Genomic DNA, 17,187 nt, shown 5'->3' with positions numbered 1-17,187 from the left:
TTTATTGGATAGATTTTATAGCAGAAAGTAAAAAAATATATATATATATATTTTTTAAATTGTTGCTATTTTTTTGTTTAAAGCGCAAAAAATTGCCTGGTCATGAAGGGGGATAAAACTTCCGGAAGTCAAGTGCTTAATCAGACACTTTTACCTGCCTCATTAGGCCCCAGATGCTAACATCACCAGCAGCACTGCCTAATGGGGTGGGGGGAGGGGTTTGGGGAATATTGGTGACTCCTCCTCAATTACAATTTACCGAATGGGCCGTTTCAGAGAACTGCATGCCATAGACATCTGGAGCATGCACACAAACAGTGGCAAGACAGGGCAAAGTAGAAAAGCCTAATTGTTGCTACTGCTTACAAGCAGGAGGAAGTGACTGGCAGGATCAACAGAAATTTTAATATAAATGTAAATGTATTAAAAAATTAATAAAAAGCACAAATTATCAGGCATATTTATTGCAAAGATTTATTTATGAGTTTATTTATTTATTGGCAGAGATTTATTTTCGCATTTACTGACGCCTTAACAGTCTTTTTGATCATCAGTTAATTTACATTGTAATTAAAGGATTACATTGTGTGTATTTCAAGCAATAAAGATGTTAGCCAACAGTAGTCCAAGGACTGTAATCATACTGAATCTTGCAGCTGTGCCTGTAAATCAAGAGAAAATACATGATTGATAAGGCATTGTTATACACATTACCTAAATGTCTAGACAAATAAAACTTCACATTTTCATTCCAGAAACTTAAAAAAACAATATGGAAACATGCATATGGAATATGCAGTTCATTCAAATAAATGGTGTGTCTCAAAAAAATGAGTCTTTTATTACTTATGTTTGGGTCTCTATTGAGGTGAATTTAAATCGGTGTTCCAGCCGAAATTTTTTTTTTTAATTCAGCAGCTGCAAACACTGTAGCTGCTGACTTTTAATAAGGACACTTACCTGTCCAGAGAGCCCGCAATGTCGGCCCCCCGAGGCCGATCCATCCAGCGCCGCCATTCCAACTAAGGGAAACCGGCAGTGGAGCCTTGCGGCTTCACTACCGGTTTCCATCTGTGCATGCACGAGTCGCGGGAGGCTTTGTGAATGGCCAGCTTGTCTTCTGGGACACACACGTCCCAGAAGACAACAGGGCTCCCCGCAGAAGAGGATATCACGTCCTCGTACTGGATCGGAAGTACTTCCAAAAACGAGGGGTGGAGAGGTGATATTTCGTTTAAGACCACTTCTCAAAATTGGGTAGAACTCCGCTTTAATATCACTTTCTGTCAGGACAAGTGATGGGAAAGTTCCCAAAACAAAAATACATTTTTGGTAAAATAGAATGCAGTAAGGTAAAAAAACCCTTCTTCCTTTTCAACCATATAAAGGCTATTTTTAAAAAATTAAAATAAAATGCAGCCTGAAGACTGAGAGCTGAGCGATCAGCTGTGTTTTGTCGCTCAGTTCTTGGTCTTGGCACGCCATAATCAGAAAATAAAGAGTGTTTTCCTCTGTGAGGGTGACCACATTTTAAAACTTTGGCTGTGGAAGCAAGTATCCCATACATTCAGGCATGCACTGGTCACTGGGGCTACCAGGAGTTTCTCGGTGGGCCGATGGCTCAGTGGGCCTGTTTCAGTGACAGCTTGTCAAAGTAATGGCTGCGCAGCTCACTCAGCCATTAATTTGAGCACTGCTGTACTGCCTATAAGAGAAAAAGAACAGCTAATGGCCAGTGAAGGGGGGGGGCTTGAGTGGCCATCGGGGTTGGCTGACTAGGAGGCAGTAGGTTTGTCCGGCTGGCCAGTATGGGAGAGATCTGTCATCTGCACTGCCCATCACCTCACTTCATAGTGCGCAACCCGTCTCAGTCTCAGTGCCGCACCAATGCTGAAAGGCAGCCAATGGCTGTGCAGCAATACCGGTTTCTGAAATTTCAGCCATTGAGGCTATAGCAATGTTCCTGCATGATGTTAGCCCTCCCACTTCACTTTTGTTTTTGCATGTTTGCAAAATTAAAGTGGGCCGGTCGGGATGAAGTCCAGGGCCAAATTTTTGTCCCAGTCCAGCCCTGCATACATTAGGTAACAACTGCAAAAGCAGATGCTGTGGACAATGTGTTTTCATCAAAACATATGATGATGGCTACTATTTGTATGTGTTAGGTGTTAACTGCAAAGTCAACCTGCCAAGTGACGCCCATTCTCAGTCTACTGGTGCTTAGGCGGTTGTCTAGTGGTGCACAGCTAGATTGGAAAATTTCTGCACAGGCTGAGCTTGAGATTAATAATCACATTAAGGCTGGGTACACACCTATGTGAATTGGATGTGGGTAACCGGCTCTCTATGGAGCCGTTCACATGTTTCCGAGGAGGCTGCAGAGCGCACTGCACAGGGCCGAATTCAGGCAAAGATTCGTCCCTGATTCGTCCCTGAAACGGAGAACAGGGACGCACAGCATTCCTGTGCGATCCGCAGCCAGTTTATGTGTGAACTGAGCCTTAGAAGTCTTCTATAAGATTTTTAAGGGCTGGTTCACACCATACATGCATGAAAGCTGATGGGAAAACCATGCAGACATGCAGAGGTATGAGTTTACATCAGTTTCACATCAGTTTTCATGCACGTTTCAGTGAGTTTTTATGCACATTGACATAATTTTTCATGCACGTCAGTTATGTGCCCTGTTTAGACCACAATGTTGATGTCACGTCAGTTTTTTTGGCATGCAGAAAGCTGCATACACGTTGCTGCGCAGAAAAAGATCAATGATACCAGTGCTGTGATGTAAACAGAGTACATAGAGAACAATTGTATTTTTTTGTGCGCTTGTAGAAAGTGTGCAGAAAAACTGACATCTCTACACATAGTGTGAATGAGGCCTTAATGTAAAGATTATGCATTGCCATCAACAGAACAGAAAATAGAAAAAGATAAAGAAAACTAAAGAAACATAAAATTGGAAAAATATGCTAAAATAGATGAACAATGAACAGCAAATATGGTTCTGGAAATGTACAGTTTTGAATTAGATGTGGATTTCCACTTAACACGAGGCGTCTTTCCCACTAATAGCACTCAGGTGCTGGAGCTCTATGTGCTGGTGAAGTCTTCACTGTGGCTCCTGGCATGGCATTCTATAAATGCAGACAAACATAACCTTTTTATTCTCCAAAAAAACCCTTAGGGACCAATCACAGAGGACAATCTTCTCTGTTTTAGTCCTTAGGGTTAACGTACAGTAGTTAACGCATGTTGTGCCATGCATCAAACTGTCTTACATTAAGGCAGATCATTAATTTTGAATGGACTGACAAAGTACAAGAACAGACCAAAAAACATGCAGTGTTTTGACCAAAGCAGTGCACCAAAATGCTGCAACCTACTGTATGTACGTCAGAGCTGTGTTGCTGTAGTCTGTTGGGGTTCAACTCAAAATAGTAGGCATAACAATGTGGTAAAACATGCAACATGCGATGTGGTAACTCCAACAAATCCAATTACAAAATATACTGTATATATTACTCAATAATTTTCAATGGGTTGTCAACGCACAGGAACACACCACAAAATAAACATGCAGCAACATATCCAATGCAGCGCACCAAAATGCCTCAACCCTTGTGCATCGAAGCTGGTTGATTTAGTGCAGGGGTCAGCAACCTAAGGCCCGCGAGCCGCACCCGGCCTGCCGCCGCTAAATGTCCAGCCTGTCAGTGCACGTGAAGGAATTCATTCAACATTTTAACCCCTTCACGCTGATGGTTGGCTTTCTTGGGATAACAACAGATGCGGCTAAGAAGCGTTCTGCGGCTCACCCAGGCTCTCCCGTCCCACTGGGAGGCCCGAGCGACCAGCTGGCACCTCCGCCAGCTTGCCGGAGACCCGAACGAAGCTGAAATCGGCTTCGATCCGGTCTCAAATGTAGTATCCCAAAGCGATGTCATGTCATCACTTCTGGTTTACAGAAGACCTAAAGGAGCCAAATTAAAAAGAAAAAGGGACAGTATTCAAAACAGCCAAACTTGGTGTTTTCAATGCTTTTAAGTGCAAAGGAGGGATTAGGGAATTTACAAGAAAAGTGGAAATTCTTTTTATCCTTAGGAAAAACTTAAAAAGCTACATTTGACAACAGTATATTAAGAAGGTAAATTTTTATACTTACCAACACTGGTATCTGTTAAAATAAAGAGAAAGAATTTGCTTATTAATCTTCTTTATATTTAGGGTTTCAGACGAAGAAATAAACATCTTCAGAGAAGAAATAAACATTATGGGAAAAAAATGTTATACTGTACCAGGCACTATAGGTCCAATCGTCAGAGATCCACTTGTATCTTGATTTCCACTGCTAGATCTGGTGCCAGAACAAGTCTGCAAGAAAGAAAGAAAATGTTGAAATGTCAGTATTTTTATTTTTTCGATCATTACCATAAAGTTGCTCAGCTATTCACCAAGGCAAGGAATACAACATAGTAGCTTGATCTTTGGAACTACATGGTGATGTTTTCATGCTGCCCTCTTGCTCATGCATGTTAAGTGTCTTCACTTATGTTCATGTTCTTGGGGAGACTTCATAGTTGTGAGGATCTGGCCACAGGCAAGATTCCAACATGGTTTGTTAGAATGCTATTCACTGCTCTGCCTGTGTGCTTTGATACTGCACACTCCTGTCTATCTTTTCCCATTGATGCTGGGTTGATTTACTAAAAAAATAGACTGTGCACTTTGCAAAATGCAATTGTACTCTGCAAGTGCAGTTGCTCGAGAGTGGGCACGAGCAGTAGCGGTAAAGTGCCGCTAGTTTTGGCAGCGCCTTACCGCTGTTTTAACGGCGCATTGCCGCCATTAGAGGTGTGCATTTAACCCCCCCGAAGGGTCTAAAAAGGGGTCAATGACAGGGCGTTTTAGGAGTGGTGCCCAAAAGATGCTGATTGCAGGACTTAACGTCCCACAAGAGCACCGCTCCAGTGTGAAACTACTCGGGCTTTCACACTGAAGTGAAAAGCGAGGCGCTTTGCAGGCGCTTTTTTTTAGCGCTAAAACACCTGTAAAGCACCTCAGTGTGAAAGTGGCCTAAGCAAGGAATACCCAATCACGTGCAAGGAAAATTAAAAAAAAACTGCATGTTTGCTTGCACATGATTGGATGGTGAAAGTCAGCAGAGCTTCTGCTCATTTACTAAGCTCTGGAGCAACTTGCAAAGTCTATTTGATTTGACTAAATCAACCCCCTAGATGTCTCCTGCTCATTAGTGCCTCCAACTTGCTCTGTCCCATTCCTACTTATTTAGCATTCTTCTCTTCCTGTGACTACTTATTGGACTGTGGCCATGAGCCTCTTGCCTTAACATACTTGTCTGATATCGCATCAGCTTCTGTGTTCACCTTGTTTTGTGTTTTTTTTTTCTCTTCTCCCTTGCCCACTTGGTCCTGGCTGATCAATTTGTTATCCTAGCCTTGCTATTATCCTGTGCTTGTTAGTTTCTTTTAAACCTGTATCCAGTTTATCTGCTTTTCTGTATGTCCATCTCTGTTGTGTCACCAGTGAGGTCCTCATCCTGTAAATATTAGCCATACAAATCCATCTCCACCATCAGGAGCTGACAGGCAGGGAGGGAGGGTAGAGAGGAGAGCAGCGGGATGATGGAGGCACGTAACCTGACCATAGTAATCATGGATCAGCACACTAAGGGGAACACATCCTCCGTGCCACCTCTTTGTAGCCTTTTGTGTTTTGTATTTTTGTCATTTAACAGGGTTAGGATTTATATTTTTATGGGGGGGGGGTTACTTGATTTTGTTACTAGTGCTTTTTTAAATTTGGGATGTGCAATGAACACTTGTTGCTGGAGCTCCTCTTTGTTACTTGTTAGCAAGCCCTGGCATTGCTGTGCAGTAACTAGTGTGCGCCAAAAGCACCACACCTTAATATCCCCATCGCCATAGTTTCAGTAAAATCCAACCATTTCAATCACCTTTGAAAAAAATACTACAAAAATGGGCAAACTCAAATGAGAGGCAGAGGTGCTGTGTGTGGAGGTAGGGAGTGAGCAGGTCCTGCAGAACATAGTGGTGGTGGAGCCGCACATACTAGAGGCAGGGCAAATTTGCCTTTTTGGACCATTACAGCTATAGCACACCCAGCATAAAGGATGAGCTCAGGCGTATTCGCAAGCCGCCAGGAAGTCAGCACTGCACAGCGCTAATTACAAGCAGTGAGACATTGTCCCAATGTGCGGCTGCAGAGATTGGGAAATGTCTCACTTCTTGTGATTAGCGCTGTGCAGTACCGACTTCCTGGTGGGCTTGGGACGTGCGGCTTGCGAACACGCCTGAGCTCATCCTTACCCAGCATGTAAATGTGCCCTCTTCCTGCTCCTTGCCTAATTCCCATTGGAGGATGTCCCCTCACCTCTTCTGCTGAGGACAGCTCTAAAATGTAGTATTTCCGTATTTCTCCTTACTATCATTCTTGATGACTACTGTCAAAAAATGCCATGAAACTATTTCACTGGCACTGGTCGAATTTTGGCAAGCAATAACTATTTCCTCTGTCATTTTTAAGCCATATGGCTTTTAGAGATGTACTGTAGCTGCTACTTCCACCTGTCAAATCAGGCTTAGTACCTCTTTATGGAAAAACATTTGTCCCTGTTAAAAGTACCAAAATCTTTTTTTTAGTTTAAATTGAAATTAATCAGATTGAGGTGCTGCTGCTGTTTACTGTATAAGCCAAACTCATTGCACAAGGGAAAAAAAACAATTACAAAGTCAAGCATGCACTGCCAGAGCACACTAGATAGGATAACTGTGCTGTTCTGTAACAGCATGTATACAACTTTCAGGCATCCCTCGATCATGTAATATAATGGATTTGTGTATTTCCAACATCACCCATGTAAGACTTCTTCTCCCCACTGTACATTATCAACTTCCTATACTTTTTGTTTGCCTGACAAAAGGATCAAAATCAAAATCAAGATTCACCCCTTAAAGAATTCAATAGGGTTTGGGGAAAAGTTCAGAATTTTTGAGTTTATAGCACATTTAAAAATACTGTTCACGAATAAAACCCAGGCAGATTTCGCTTGGCAAGGCCAGATAAGACACAGTGAGGGTACTGCTGCACATGCTCAGTTTGGTCTCTATTGCTGGAGAGAACATTTCCTTGTTGAGCAGAGCTAGTCAGGTCACATGATATTGACACCACACATGTGGGTGTGTATACAGATCCTAAATGACAGTCCAGTCCCTCCCTCCTCCTCCATGCACAGTAAATAAAAAAGAACACAGTGGGTGGGATGTCACATCTTGATTGATGAATGCTCTGCCTCCCATAACAGCATGAGGACACAGGCTGTAGTGGAAATCAGCAGTTAGGCAGACACTGCAGTTTATCGTGTAACAATGGTATACAGATCAGCCAAAAAGGTATATAGTGGCAGTATTTTAATGTAAAAAGAATATTTATAAACTGGGGTGGGGGGCGCAGATGAACCATTTTCATATTACTGGGTTTAGTAACACTTTAAGAGTTTACAGGGCTCTGGTGAGATTAGCTGAAGAGGAGATGCATTGGTAAAGCTGGCACACAACTGACTGTTGTGTATCTTGGAGATGGCCTTGTTAGCCATTCAACTGTCTGCTGGGTTTGCTGTAGCTGGGAAAGGAAAGGCAATCATGCTCTACCTCTAGTTTCTGCAGCTCTGCCACCACTATGTCCTGCAGCACTTGATCAACCCCTACTACTATTCACGATAGGACGATAGGGGGCAAATTAGTTTGTACTTTAGAATAAAATAAAATGGAAAACTGTTAAAATAAAGAAAAGTAGATGCTAATAAATCTCAAAAGAATCAAAAACAGCTAAAAAGGACTTACATGGAGGCTACACTTGTTGCAAATGCAGTAAAAAAGTAGTCCTATAAAGAACTCTTGGGTTTATGGAACTGTTAACACGTGGTGGGGTACACAAGCAAATACAGCATTGCAATCCACAATATGGCACTGTATAGCACAGTATTTCTCCCTAAACAGATTTGTGAGCTTTCCCTAACCATCTCCAAAACACATTGACAATATGGGTGCTGGAAGCTCAACCTTTTATAGCGGAAGGATTGTTAATGTCCATTACTTTACATTATTCGTTTTTTGAAGAAACATATGAGGCAAAATCTACAACAGTGCATATTCAGCTCCAAATTTTCAGCAATAATTTTAATTGGGAACACAACAGCACAGGGCATGATTCCTACAATGTTTAATGACTTAGTCATTCAGCAGGCTTGGGGACCTGGTGATGCATGCTGGTAGAACTATTAAACGTTTGAGACACTTCTTGGCACATAATTTCTCTTCCTAAGCTTCTGCCTGATGTTTGATGCTGACAGAACTTATAGAAATGTGAGACTTTTGTCTGATGCTGCTGCTTTGAGGACTATCTTTCTCCCAGGTTCCTGGGGCTTGGGGACTGAAGTGCTGCAGGGATTTCCACACCTGGGAGGAAACCCTAGTTGCAAGTGATGTTCAGTTCTGGTCTGCAGGGCACTGGCTGAAACTTTCCCCCACAAGAGAGGTAGTGAGTGATTGGTTGAGTGGAAACTTTTCATATGAACCTTTTCATGCTGCCCTGCCTTGGAGCATAAATTTTGAGATACCACTTGAACCTCAATTGCCAAGGAGCCACGTTCTAAAGCCGGCCATAGACAGTGCGTTTTTCTTTCCTGCAGCCTCAGGTTGCAGGAAAGAAAATTGCTCGATTCCTCCATTAACAAAGTCAGTGTTGATAGGGGAATCCCTCCTACAGAACCATTGTGTTCACTTGGCAAGGGGGCGGGAGAAGCAATCCCCACCAGAACACAGTGACTATAACAGCCACTAGCAATAATCACAGGTAAAATCTGACAGGCTGGTTGTACCCAAGTTGATCGATCAATTTGGGTACATTCAGCCTGCCCATACATGGTTCAAATCTTGGCCAGTTCCTGCTGAACCGACAGAGATTCAAATCGTCTATGGCTGGCTTAAGTTTAAGTGTCCATCCAGCATAGCCCTCTGCGGACCCAGAGTTTAGATGTGCAGAAGACAAGAGGCTGTGTACTGTGTAGGGAGCTTTCATCTATCCTGTGCCCTCTCCATCGTCATTACTTTTCTCCAGGCACTAATGCAATAATCCTGTTCAAGTTAAATGAGTACTTCCAGGTATGGTATATTTTCTTCTGGGTTCCTCGCTGAACGGCTAGCCTACTGCATTGTAAATACAGGAGGTCAGCCAATCAGTATGGGCACCATTCAGAGACTGCTTTGCAGTCTCTTAATGAATGCGAAGTATTCTCTGATTGGACAAGGTGGGGAGTGTGATGTCACCACCCTGCCTGTCCACCATGTCCAATCAGGGAAAACTTTGCATTCACTCAGGAAATGCAAAGCATTATCTGAATGGCACCCATGCTGAGCAGGTGACCTCCTACGTTCAGAATGCATCAGCCCCCCCCCCCCCTCAGCATGGAACTCAGAAGCAAGTGGAGATCACTGGAACAGCGGTGTTATGTATAAATATACAATACCTGGAATTCATTGTTAACTTGTGGCTTCAGATACATAGCTGTTGATCATCTAGATGTCAGTAGATACCACAGATGCCACAAGGGGTACACAGATATTATATAAGTAAATCAATGTATGCTTAGAAGTAATTCAATTTCTACTTACCGGAGAGCATCTATCTTTGCAAAGCAATACGTCACAATGCAAATATACGGCATTATAATCCCCAACGAACTTAAACATCTGAATGTAGAATTTCCCTTTGCTGGAAATACCATTTTCTACAATCTTTATGGTTGTGTCTTTTGGGTTAGGGCAACTGTAAAATAATATTCATTATTAATATTATCATATATTAATTTCTAAACATTTTAATATTTAGATATTTTTGACATCAGCATTTGTAATTGTCTCTGGTAGTCATTAAGCAAGCTTGGCACACACCATTGTACAAAACATTAGTAAGATATCATCTTGAGTTCACAAAAAAAGATGATGTGGAACTGGAAAGAGTGCAAAGAAAGGGCGACTAAACTATTAAGAGAAAAGAGTTATAGTCAACTCTGCAGATTGTTAAAGTAGAACTACAAGATTTTTTCTGCTCTTTTACAAACAAGTTAGTGCTAATAATGGTAATACAATGGGGGTTTATTATTAAAGGCAAATCCACTTTGCACTACAAGCGCACTTGAAAGTGCACTGAAAGTGCACTTGGAAGTGCAGTCGCTGTAGATCCAAGGGGAGCATGCAAGGAAAATAAAAAACAGCACTTTAGCTTGCACATGAATGGATGATAAAATCAGCAGAGCTTCCACTCATTTCAGATCTACCACTCAGATTTAAAGTGACTGCACTTCCAAGTGCACTTGCAGTGCACTTGTAGTGCAAAGAGGATTTGCCTTTCGTAAATAACCCCCAATGTCTTGATTGCTGCTGTATAGTGTAAAATTCCTCACTTCACTGCTGCCAGATACTACAGCCAGAACTCTTTTTCTAGTGCTGCAATTGAGAGCTTCACAGAATACAAGGTGTTCTGTGAATGGACAGAAGGAAACATCTAGACAAATACCCACCCCATCTCTCCCCTTTTTCATTTACGGAATGGATGAGGGATGAGAAAACTAATGTTATTAGTGATTGATTGAATAAGGAGGTTGTTTATTGATTATATTTGGTATACCTTTCTTATTTTTTTATGCACCAAATATGTTGATGTATGCACTCTATTGAGTAGTGCAACATGATTTTAATTGGTGTATTGATTTGTGGAAACAGATTGGGGTTGATTTACTAAAACTAGAGCATGCAAAAACGTGAATAGCTGTGCATAGTAGTCAATCAGCTGCTAACCCCCCCCCCCCCCCCAAATCCATGCCAGACCCCTATCCGAGCATGCATCCCGACAGGCCAGGAACGGGGCGAGCAAGCCCTCCCCTCAAGGCACCTTGTCCCCATGTAGATGGGGAAAAGGGCCTCTTCTCCACAACCCTAGATGGTGGTTGTGGGGGTCTGCGGGTAGGGGGCTTATAAGAATCTGAAAGCCCTGAATCAAAATTGGGCCCTATGAGTCTGTGATTAGGTTGAAGGTGATGTTCCAGAGCTTATATTTCACCACTCATCCTGCCCACCTATAGGTAGCCTTATGGCTCCCAAAAGAAAGAAACAGCTAACTCCACACAGGATACACTCACACCAATGTACTATAAAAGAACCTTACCTGGCAATTATGATATCATACTTTAAAGGGTCATATCTGTTGTTAGTTGGGGTACTGTAGCATTTTACCATCAGAAGACTAAAGTCACTAATAGAAACCGAAGAACCACCATCAGATATATAAATGCCAACATATAAATTTGATTTGGTCGACAATTGTATAGTAGGACCAGGATATGTAGTTGTATAGCTGTTATCTGTGTAGATAGACATTATCACCTTAAGCTGTCCACCATTTCCAATCGGTATATAAGTGGTGCTATAAAGACAAAACAGGTAAGATACAAATGTTAGATTTGAAATGTTTGTTGCAAGTCCCCCCCACCCCCCAACTTTCCTTGATTCTTCCTGGGCTCATCCTATTTTTTATGGTCAGTAGATTTTCAGCTTTTTTCATTAAGCTGGGACACACTTGCATTTAAAGCTGGCCATAGATGACCTGACATGCAGGCATAATTGGGTTGCTTTAAGAGCAGTGTTTACAGTAGGGCTATGGAGAGAAATGGAGGGGGTGCATTTCAGACACGTTCATCACTGGCTGTAAGGGGGAAAATTAAAAATTAGCTCCAGGAACAATCTATTTTTTAAATGTACATTTGGTCAAACTGGTTACATGCAGTTATTGAGAAATCACATAGAGGGCAGCTGGAAATGCTGAAATTCACTATAGTAGTCTGTACTACACACAGTCAGTGTTGTCCTGTTCCAGGCTCTGCTGGAGAAACTTCCCTCTGGTACACTGAACACAGAGAGTCGCTAGCTTGGCACCTCCACCATTCAACAAACATATTTTTTTCAATTAATTGGAAGCATTTTCATTTATACAACCAGTGTGGCACTCACATTAGAAAATATATGTAAAAACTCATATAAATGATAGTGCTAAATATCATCATAATCATACCAGTACTTATTATGAATCAATACTCAAACTAAAATTAAATCTAAAAAAAGCCCGTAGAGTATATTCACAATGTGATCAAAATTCAAAAGTAGAAAAGTCCCACACGCCGTGATAAAAGTTTAAAAACTCCAAAGATAGCCAGGGTGACACCTCTCACTCTCAGGCAAGGCTTACCAGAACAATTGTGACCCCTATATAAAAGTGGTCAAAAACACTTATTACTTCAATGTATTATCTGCCCAATGCAGGAATAATCTCTCACTCTCAGGCAAGGCTTACCAGAACAATTGTGACCCCTATATAAAAGTGGTCAAAAACACTTATTACTTCAATGTATATCTGCCCAATGCAGAAATAATCTTCACAGGATATCCAGAAAGGTTTAAATGGTCAAGCAACAACTGCCTCTATACTCTCAATCCCCAGCTCCCATCAGCAAAATCATGGGATACAAGCTACTACGCATGCACGATCATCCGGCAGCCATCTTTGTTTGTTACTGGAAGACAGTACTGTGGCGTTTTTGAGAAATGCTACACAATGTGGATACTTTGTACGTGCATTTACCCTTAATAAATTGCTCCTATATTGTGGTTTTACATGATGTGGAGCATCTTTTTCATTTCATGTATGTAATGTATCTGATAATCTTGCTGATGGGAGCTAGGGATTAAGGAGTTCAGGAGGAGTATAGAGGAGGTTGTTGCTTGACCATTTAAACATTTCTGGATATCCTGTGAAGATTATTCCTGCATTGGGTGTGGAGTAATAAGCGTTTTGTTTTTTTTTAATTCTTTTTATTCACATTTTTGTTTTTTCAAACAACAGCAGTACACAAAATAACCCAACATTTCCCCTCCCTCATCCCTGTTGTGCAATGTCCCAAAATTACAGGCAGTCAAACACAATTCCCCTGATGATGACACGTATGCCCTGTGTCGAACACGCGTAGGGGAGGGGTCAGGACGGAGCGAAAGGCAACGGTAGCTGTTAGTTGCTGGAACGCACGCCATATCCTGACTGAACACTTGTCTACTGTATATGCTATACATAGAGTGGTGCACTGGCGCACTCTGAGAATTTGAGTACCCCAATTGGGGGGGGTGTTTTATCTGTTTTTGGAATAAAGTTTTAAAACGTTATTACACTATATGGTCTTAATTCTTATCCATTGATTTGTCCCGTGTTGGAGCCTGTGATCCTGCGATCCGCGCAGAGCCCAGGGTGGCTCAAAAGCGTTTTCTGACTTTGTTTAACTACTTAGTCACACACTCTGAGGTGAGCGCATTACCTTGGGGGGTCACCTTATTGCACCTTCGCATGATCTGTGGCACGTGGAGAGATTTAAACATGTTTGATTATACCACCATTGAAGATCACACATAAGCACTTTATTATTTGTGAGCAGGACTTTTTTATTTATTTGTTCAATATATCTATATAGTTCATTAAGGACTATCATTTACACTAATTGTGTTGACACTAAGCACTTTGCAATTTGTTTGGCACATGGCACTTTCTGTGATTTGTTTGCACTTATAAGCTCACAGCATTATGTGGCTTCATTAGATTGTCATTACATGTGCTATTTGTACTGTTTGCTTTTACATATATGTAGCACTAACCCCCAAAGGAGCTGCTGAAATATTTCGGGTTGTTGCCGTCACCCCTTTACCTGTAGTTTCCCCACATCAGGAACCTAGAGTCCATGTTGAGCTTTGTATCCAACAATGTATGCACCAGTCACTTTAGTATTTTTCCAATGCTTTAATGAAAAACTTGAAAGAAGTAGCAGTGAAGAGGTAGAAAGGGAGTTTCAGGAAAATTCAAATACCTTTTTAGATCATTGAGGGATTGAAGATCTTAGAGACGCTTATACCTTCAGTCCAAAGATCTTTTGCCCACCCGGATAGGTCTCTCTCACTAACCTAGCAAGCGGAATGGCGCACAAACAAAAAGTCTCTGCCACAGACTTTAAAGGAACAAAATTGCTATACGATCCTCTGCCACAGGATGCAGTATTAGATGAACAGTCCTCTGCCACAGGACGTAATGGTTTTAGATGAACAGCGACACAGTACCAGAACCTTTAAGCCGACCCGGCAGTACTGTGCGGTAAGTTAGAAATAGGTGTGTCCTCCAAGTAAGTCACCAGGCCCTTCTGAGAGACCAGCCTTCATCCTGGCTCTCTCCAGCAAGGGTCCTCCCCTGGATCTCCTCAGCTTGGCTTGGCTTCTTCCATTCAGGCAAGACAGCCTAAAGACCCCCAATGCGGTAGTAGGCCCCAGACAGGCTTCTGGGCCTACTTGCACTGCTGCAGTGACGCAGCCCTCCAGCCTGGAGGGCCACGAGGTAAGAACTGATCCCTAGCACATGGCATCTGTCCCACAAATACTCTCTCCCAGAAGGCACAGCAACAAGAACCTCCCACTGGGCTGTTTCTGAAAGAAGAATATTCATTAAAGTTTCACTAAGTTGTTATTCACACACTGTCCCATGGTACCAGTGACACCTACTGGCAACAGTGGGAACTGCACAACCAAGTCAATTCCAGAACAGATCCAATAAACTATATACATTCAATCTGAGCTATTTACAGCTAAGCCAAAAACTAAATTTACATGGGAGCGCCTGGTCAAAAGGAGCAGGGCGCTACATACTCCCCTCTACCAGAAAAGACGGTGTCCTCAACGTCTGTCAAAAATATGACTCTCAAGCCTGAGAGTAGGTATTTGAACCAAAAACTTGGATGGGAGAGAAGAAAGACAGTAAGAAAGAATGTTACAATTTCAAACATTAATCAACATATATTCACATCAGTCATGTTACAGGAACCTCACTATCTATCTAACTGCAAGGCCTCTAACAGCTTGATAGGAGATCTGGTTTTACCTGAAAAAGAACAAAATTAAACACACAAAAATATACATCAGCATCACTAATCAGTTATGAGCAAGGCCTCACTCCCAAAAGAATGAAACTTTCTTCCATACATTTTCCTTTAAATGAAAGATGAACTAAGAGTAACTTAAAAGTCCATCCCTATCTTTGGGCAAATTCCACTATTTAGCAGAAAAAATCTAGTATAACTTTGAATATAGGAGTGCTGAGGTAAATTAAATCTCTTGACCACAAAGTTCTCTAAACCCTGGCACTATCTGGCTATATACTCCAAAGTTCTCTTTTCTTTAGTAAAGCATAGACAACAGTCCCTTTGCATTATCACTAATAGAACCGGGAATCTGGCAGAGTCAGTTTCTTTCCCTGTTTATCCACGGTGGTGATAAAATAAACAATGTCATCTTTTCCAGGTCTGCAAATGACCACTTTGTCAGCATAGATGTGCCGACCGTAATTCCAATGCAGCAAACACCCATTGAACCGTTCATCCATAACAGCAGAATAACCAGCTTTCCTGGAAAGGTTTTGTTACAGACAAATAGTCCCAGACAGCTTCACGGTACCACTGCTCTCGATTAGCCTCAATTTCCTGCATAATTTCTTGAATAACATAAGGAAATTCCAGACCATATTCTGTAGCAACTCGTTTGGTGAGTACTCTCTGTAGTCGGGCAAGTCTAGGTAAAGCGCTGGTTTTCCCCTGACCAGGAGGCACACAAGAATTTGGCGATTTGCGCACCATAGATCCGATGGGCATCGGCTCAGACTCAAACGAACCAGTAACTTTAGACAATGTCTCTTGGGTAGCGTTGTGCGGCTCCACACATGGTGTTGTCTTCCCAGAATCCATGGCTATCCATTCTGAGAAGGTAAAAGTAGAAGCAATATCTTCACCCTGGGCCCACAACAATTCCTGTGACATTGTCTCAAACAAATCATCATCACCGGAGAGATCTGACAAAGAATCTATCTCCGAGTCTCTCAACTCTTCTGCTGGTAAATATTTACAAAGAGTCCCAGATATGTTCCCCTTTGATCTCTCACCCGTTCCTGTTGTGGACTTCTGCGGATTCATGCACTCCTCCGGCTCCGGTAGTCTCTGGGGTGGTCCTCGACCGTGGACGCGGGAAGCCTTCACATATTTCACCTTCCTCGGGACAGGTGCAGCGGGAATAGGTGTAGTGGAAGTAGAAACAAAAGTGATGTCCACTGATGAAGCAGTAACAGCGACATCTCCCTCAGGAACACTTACGGTAGCAGATGAGACTAAGGCCTGTTGCTCTCCAGCAGTAATGGCAGTAGTTTCCACCGTAGCGATCCCTGTAGCCCAGTCCACTCGGTAAGCATGGGGCGACATTGTAGGTTTCTCCACTGTGAATAGGTATTCTCCGCACTGCAAACATCGGACAAATGGATGGAGATGTATGGCCAGTCCCTCACACTTGTGGCAAAGCATGCCCAGCCCTTCAATATCTCCAACAGTGTATAACGAACCGCCCCTGCTACTTCAAACGGATGCCGGTATCCGTCAGCAGGGTTCCAGTTAGCATAGCACCCGCAGCGGTACTTGTAGGGAACATCTTGGACCCCATGGCCGAAGGTATCAGTGGAAAAGAAGACATGGCCGCACTCTGATCCTCTCAATATGATCACGAGGCCTCTCTTCTCCTTTGGTGCCAGACACACACACACACGTGTCTCACGCAGTAACAAGCAGGTGTTACTCCTCCCACTTACTCCTCTGATCATGTAGCTCCCGGGCTTTTACTTCTCACCCGCAGCCTACGCAGTCAGAAATGTGATCCTGCAGTTTAACCCCTTCTTTTCCTGGAGAAAGTGACAAAGTCCAGAAACCTCTTTTTTTTAGCATAGACTCTCGGTGAAATACTTCTCAGAGTTGCTTAGAGCAACGGCAAACAATTCCGGATGAGCCCCCACATGTAGCACTAACCACCCGGAGGAGCTGCTGAAATATTTCGGGTTGTGGCCGTCACCCCTTTACCTGTAGTTTCACCACATCAGGAACCTAGAGTCCATGTTGAGCTTTGTATCCAACAATGAATGCACCAGTCACTTTAGTATTTTTCCAATGCTTTAATGAAAAACTTGAAAGAAGTA

The 17,187-nt window shown here is 42.5% G+C and overlaps 1 protein-coding gene across 1 annotated transcript in view; it reads right to left on the bottom strand.

Annotated features, from left to right (window-relative positions):
• Positions 1-4,226: 4,226 nt before the first annotated feature.
• LOC141129125 (uromodulin-like) overlaps positions 4,227-17,187 on the bottom strand; it is a 36,591-nt gene continuing 23,630 nt past the window's right edge. Inside the window, exons 6-8 of the mRNA XM_073616939.1 lie at positions 11,266-11,523; positions 9,714-9,867; positions 4,227-4,374 (exon numbers count right to left, since the gene is read on the bottom strand). Coding sequence (XP_073473040.1) covers positions 4,288-4,374; positions 9,714-9,867; positions 11,266-11,523 — 499 coding nt within the window. The 3' untranslated portion in view covers positions 4,227-4,287. The remainder of the gene's footprint in view (positions 4,375-9,713; positions 9,868-11,265; positions 11,524-17,187) is intronic.

The sequence above is a fragment of the Aquarana catesbeiana genome, linkage group LG02 (genome assembly GCF_042186555.1).
Source record: "Aquarana catesbeiana isolate 2022-GZ linkage group LG02, ASM4218655v1, whole genome shotgun sequence".
Classification (NCBI taxonomy): domain Eukaryota; kingdom Metazoa; phylum Chordata; class Amphibia; order Anura; family Ranidae; genus Aquarana; species Aquarana catesbeiana.
This window is presented reverse-complemented; position numbering and strand designations above follow the sequence as displayed.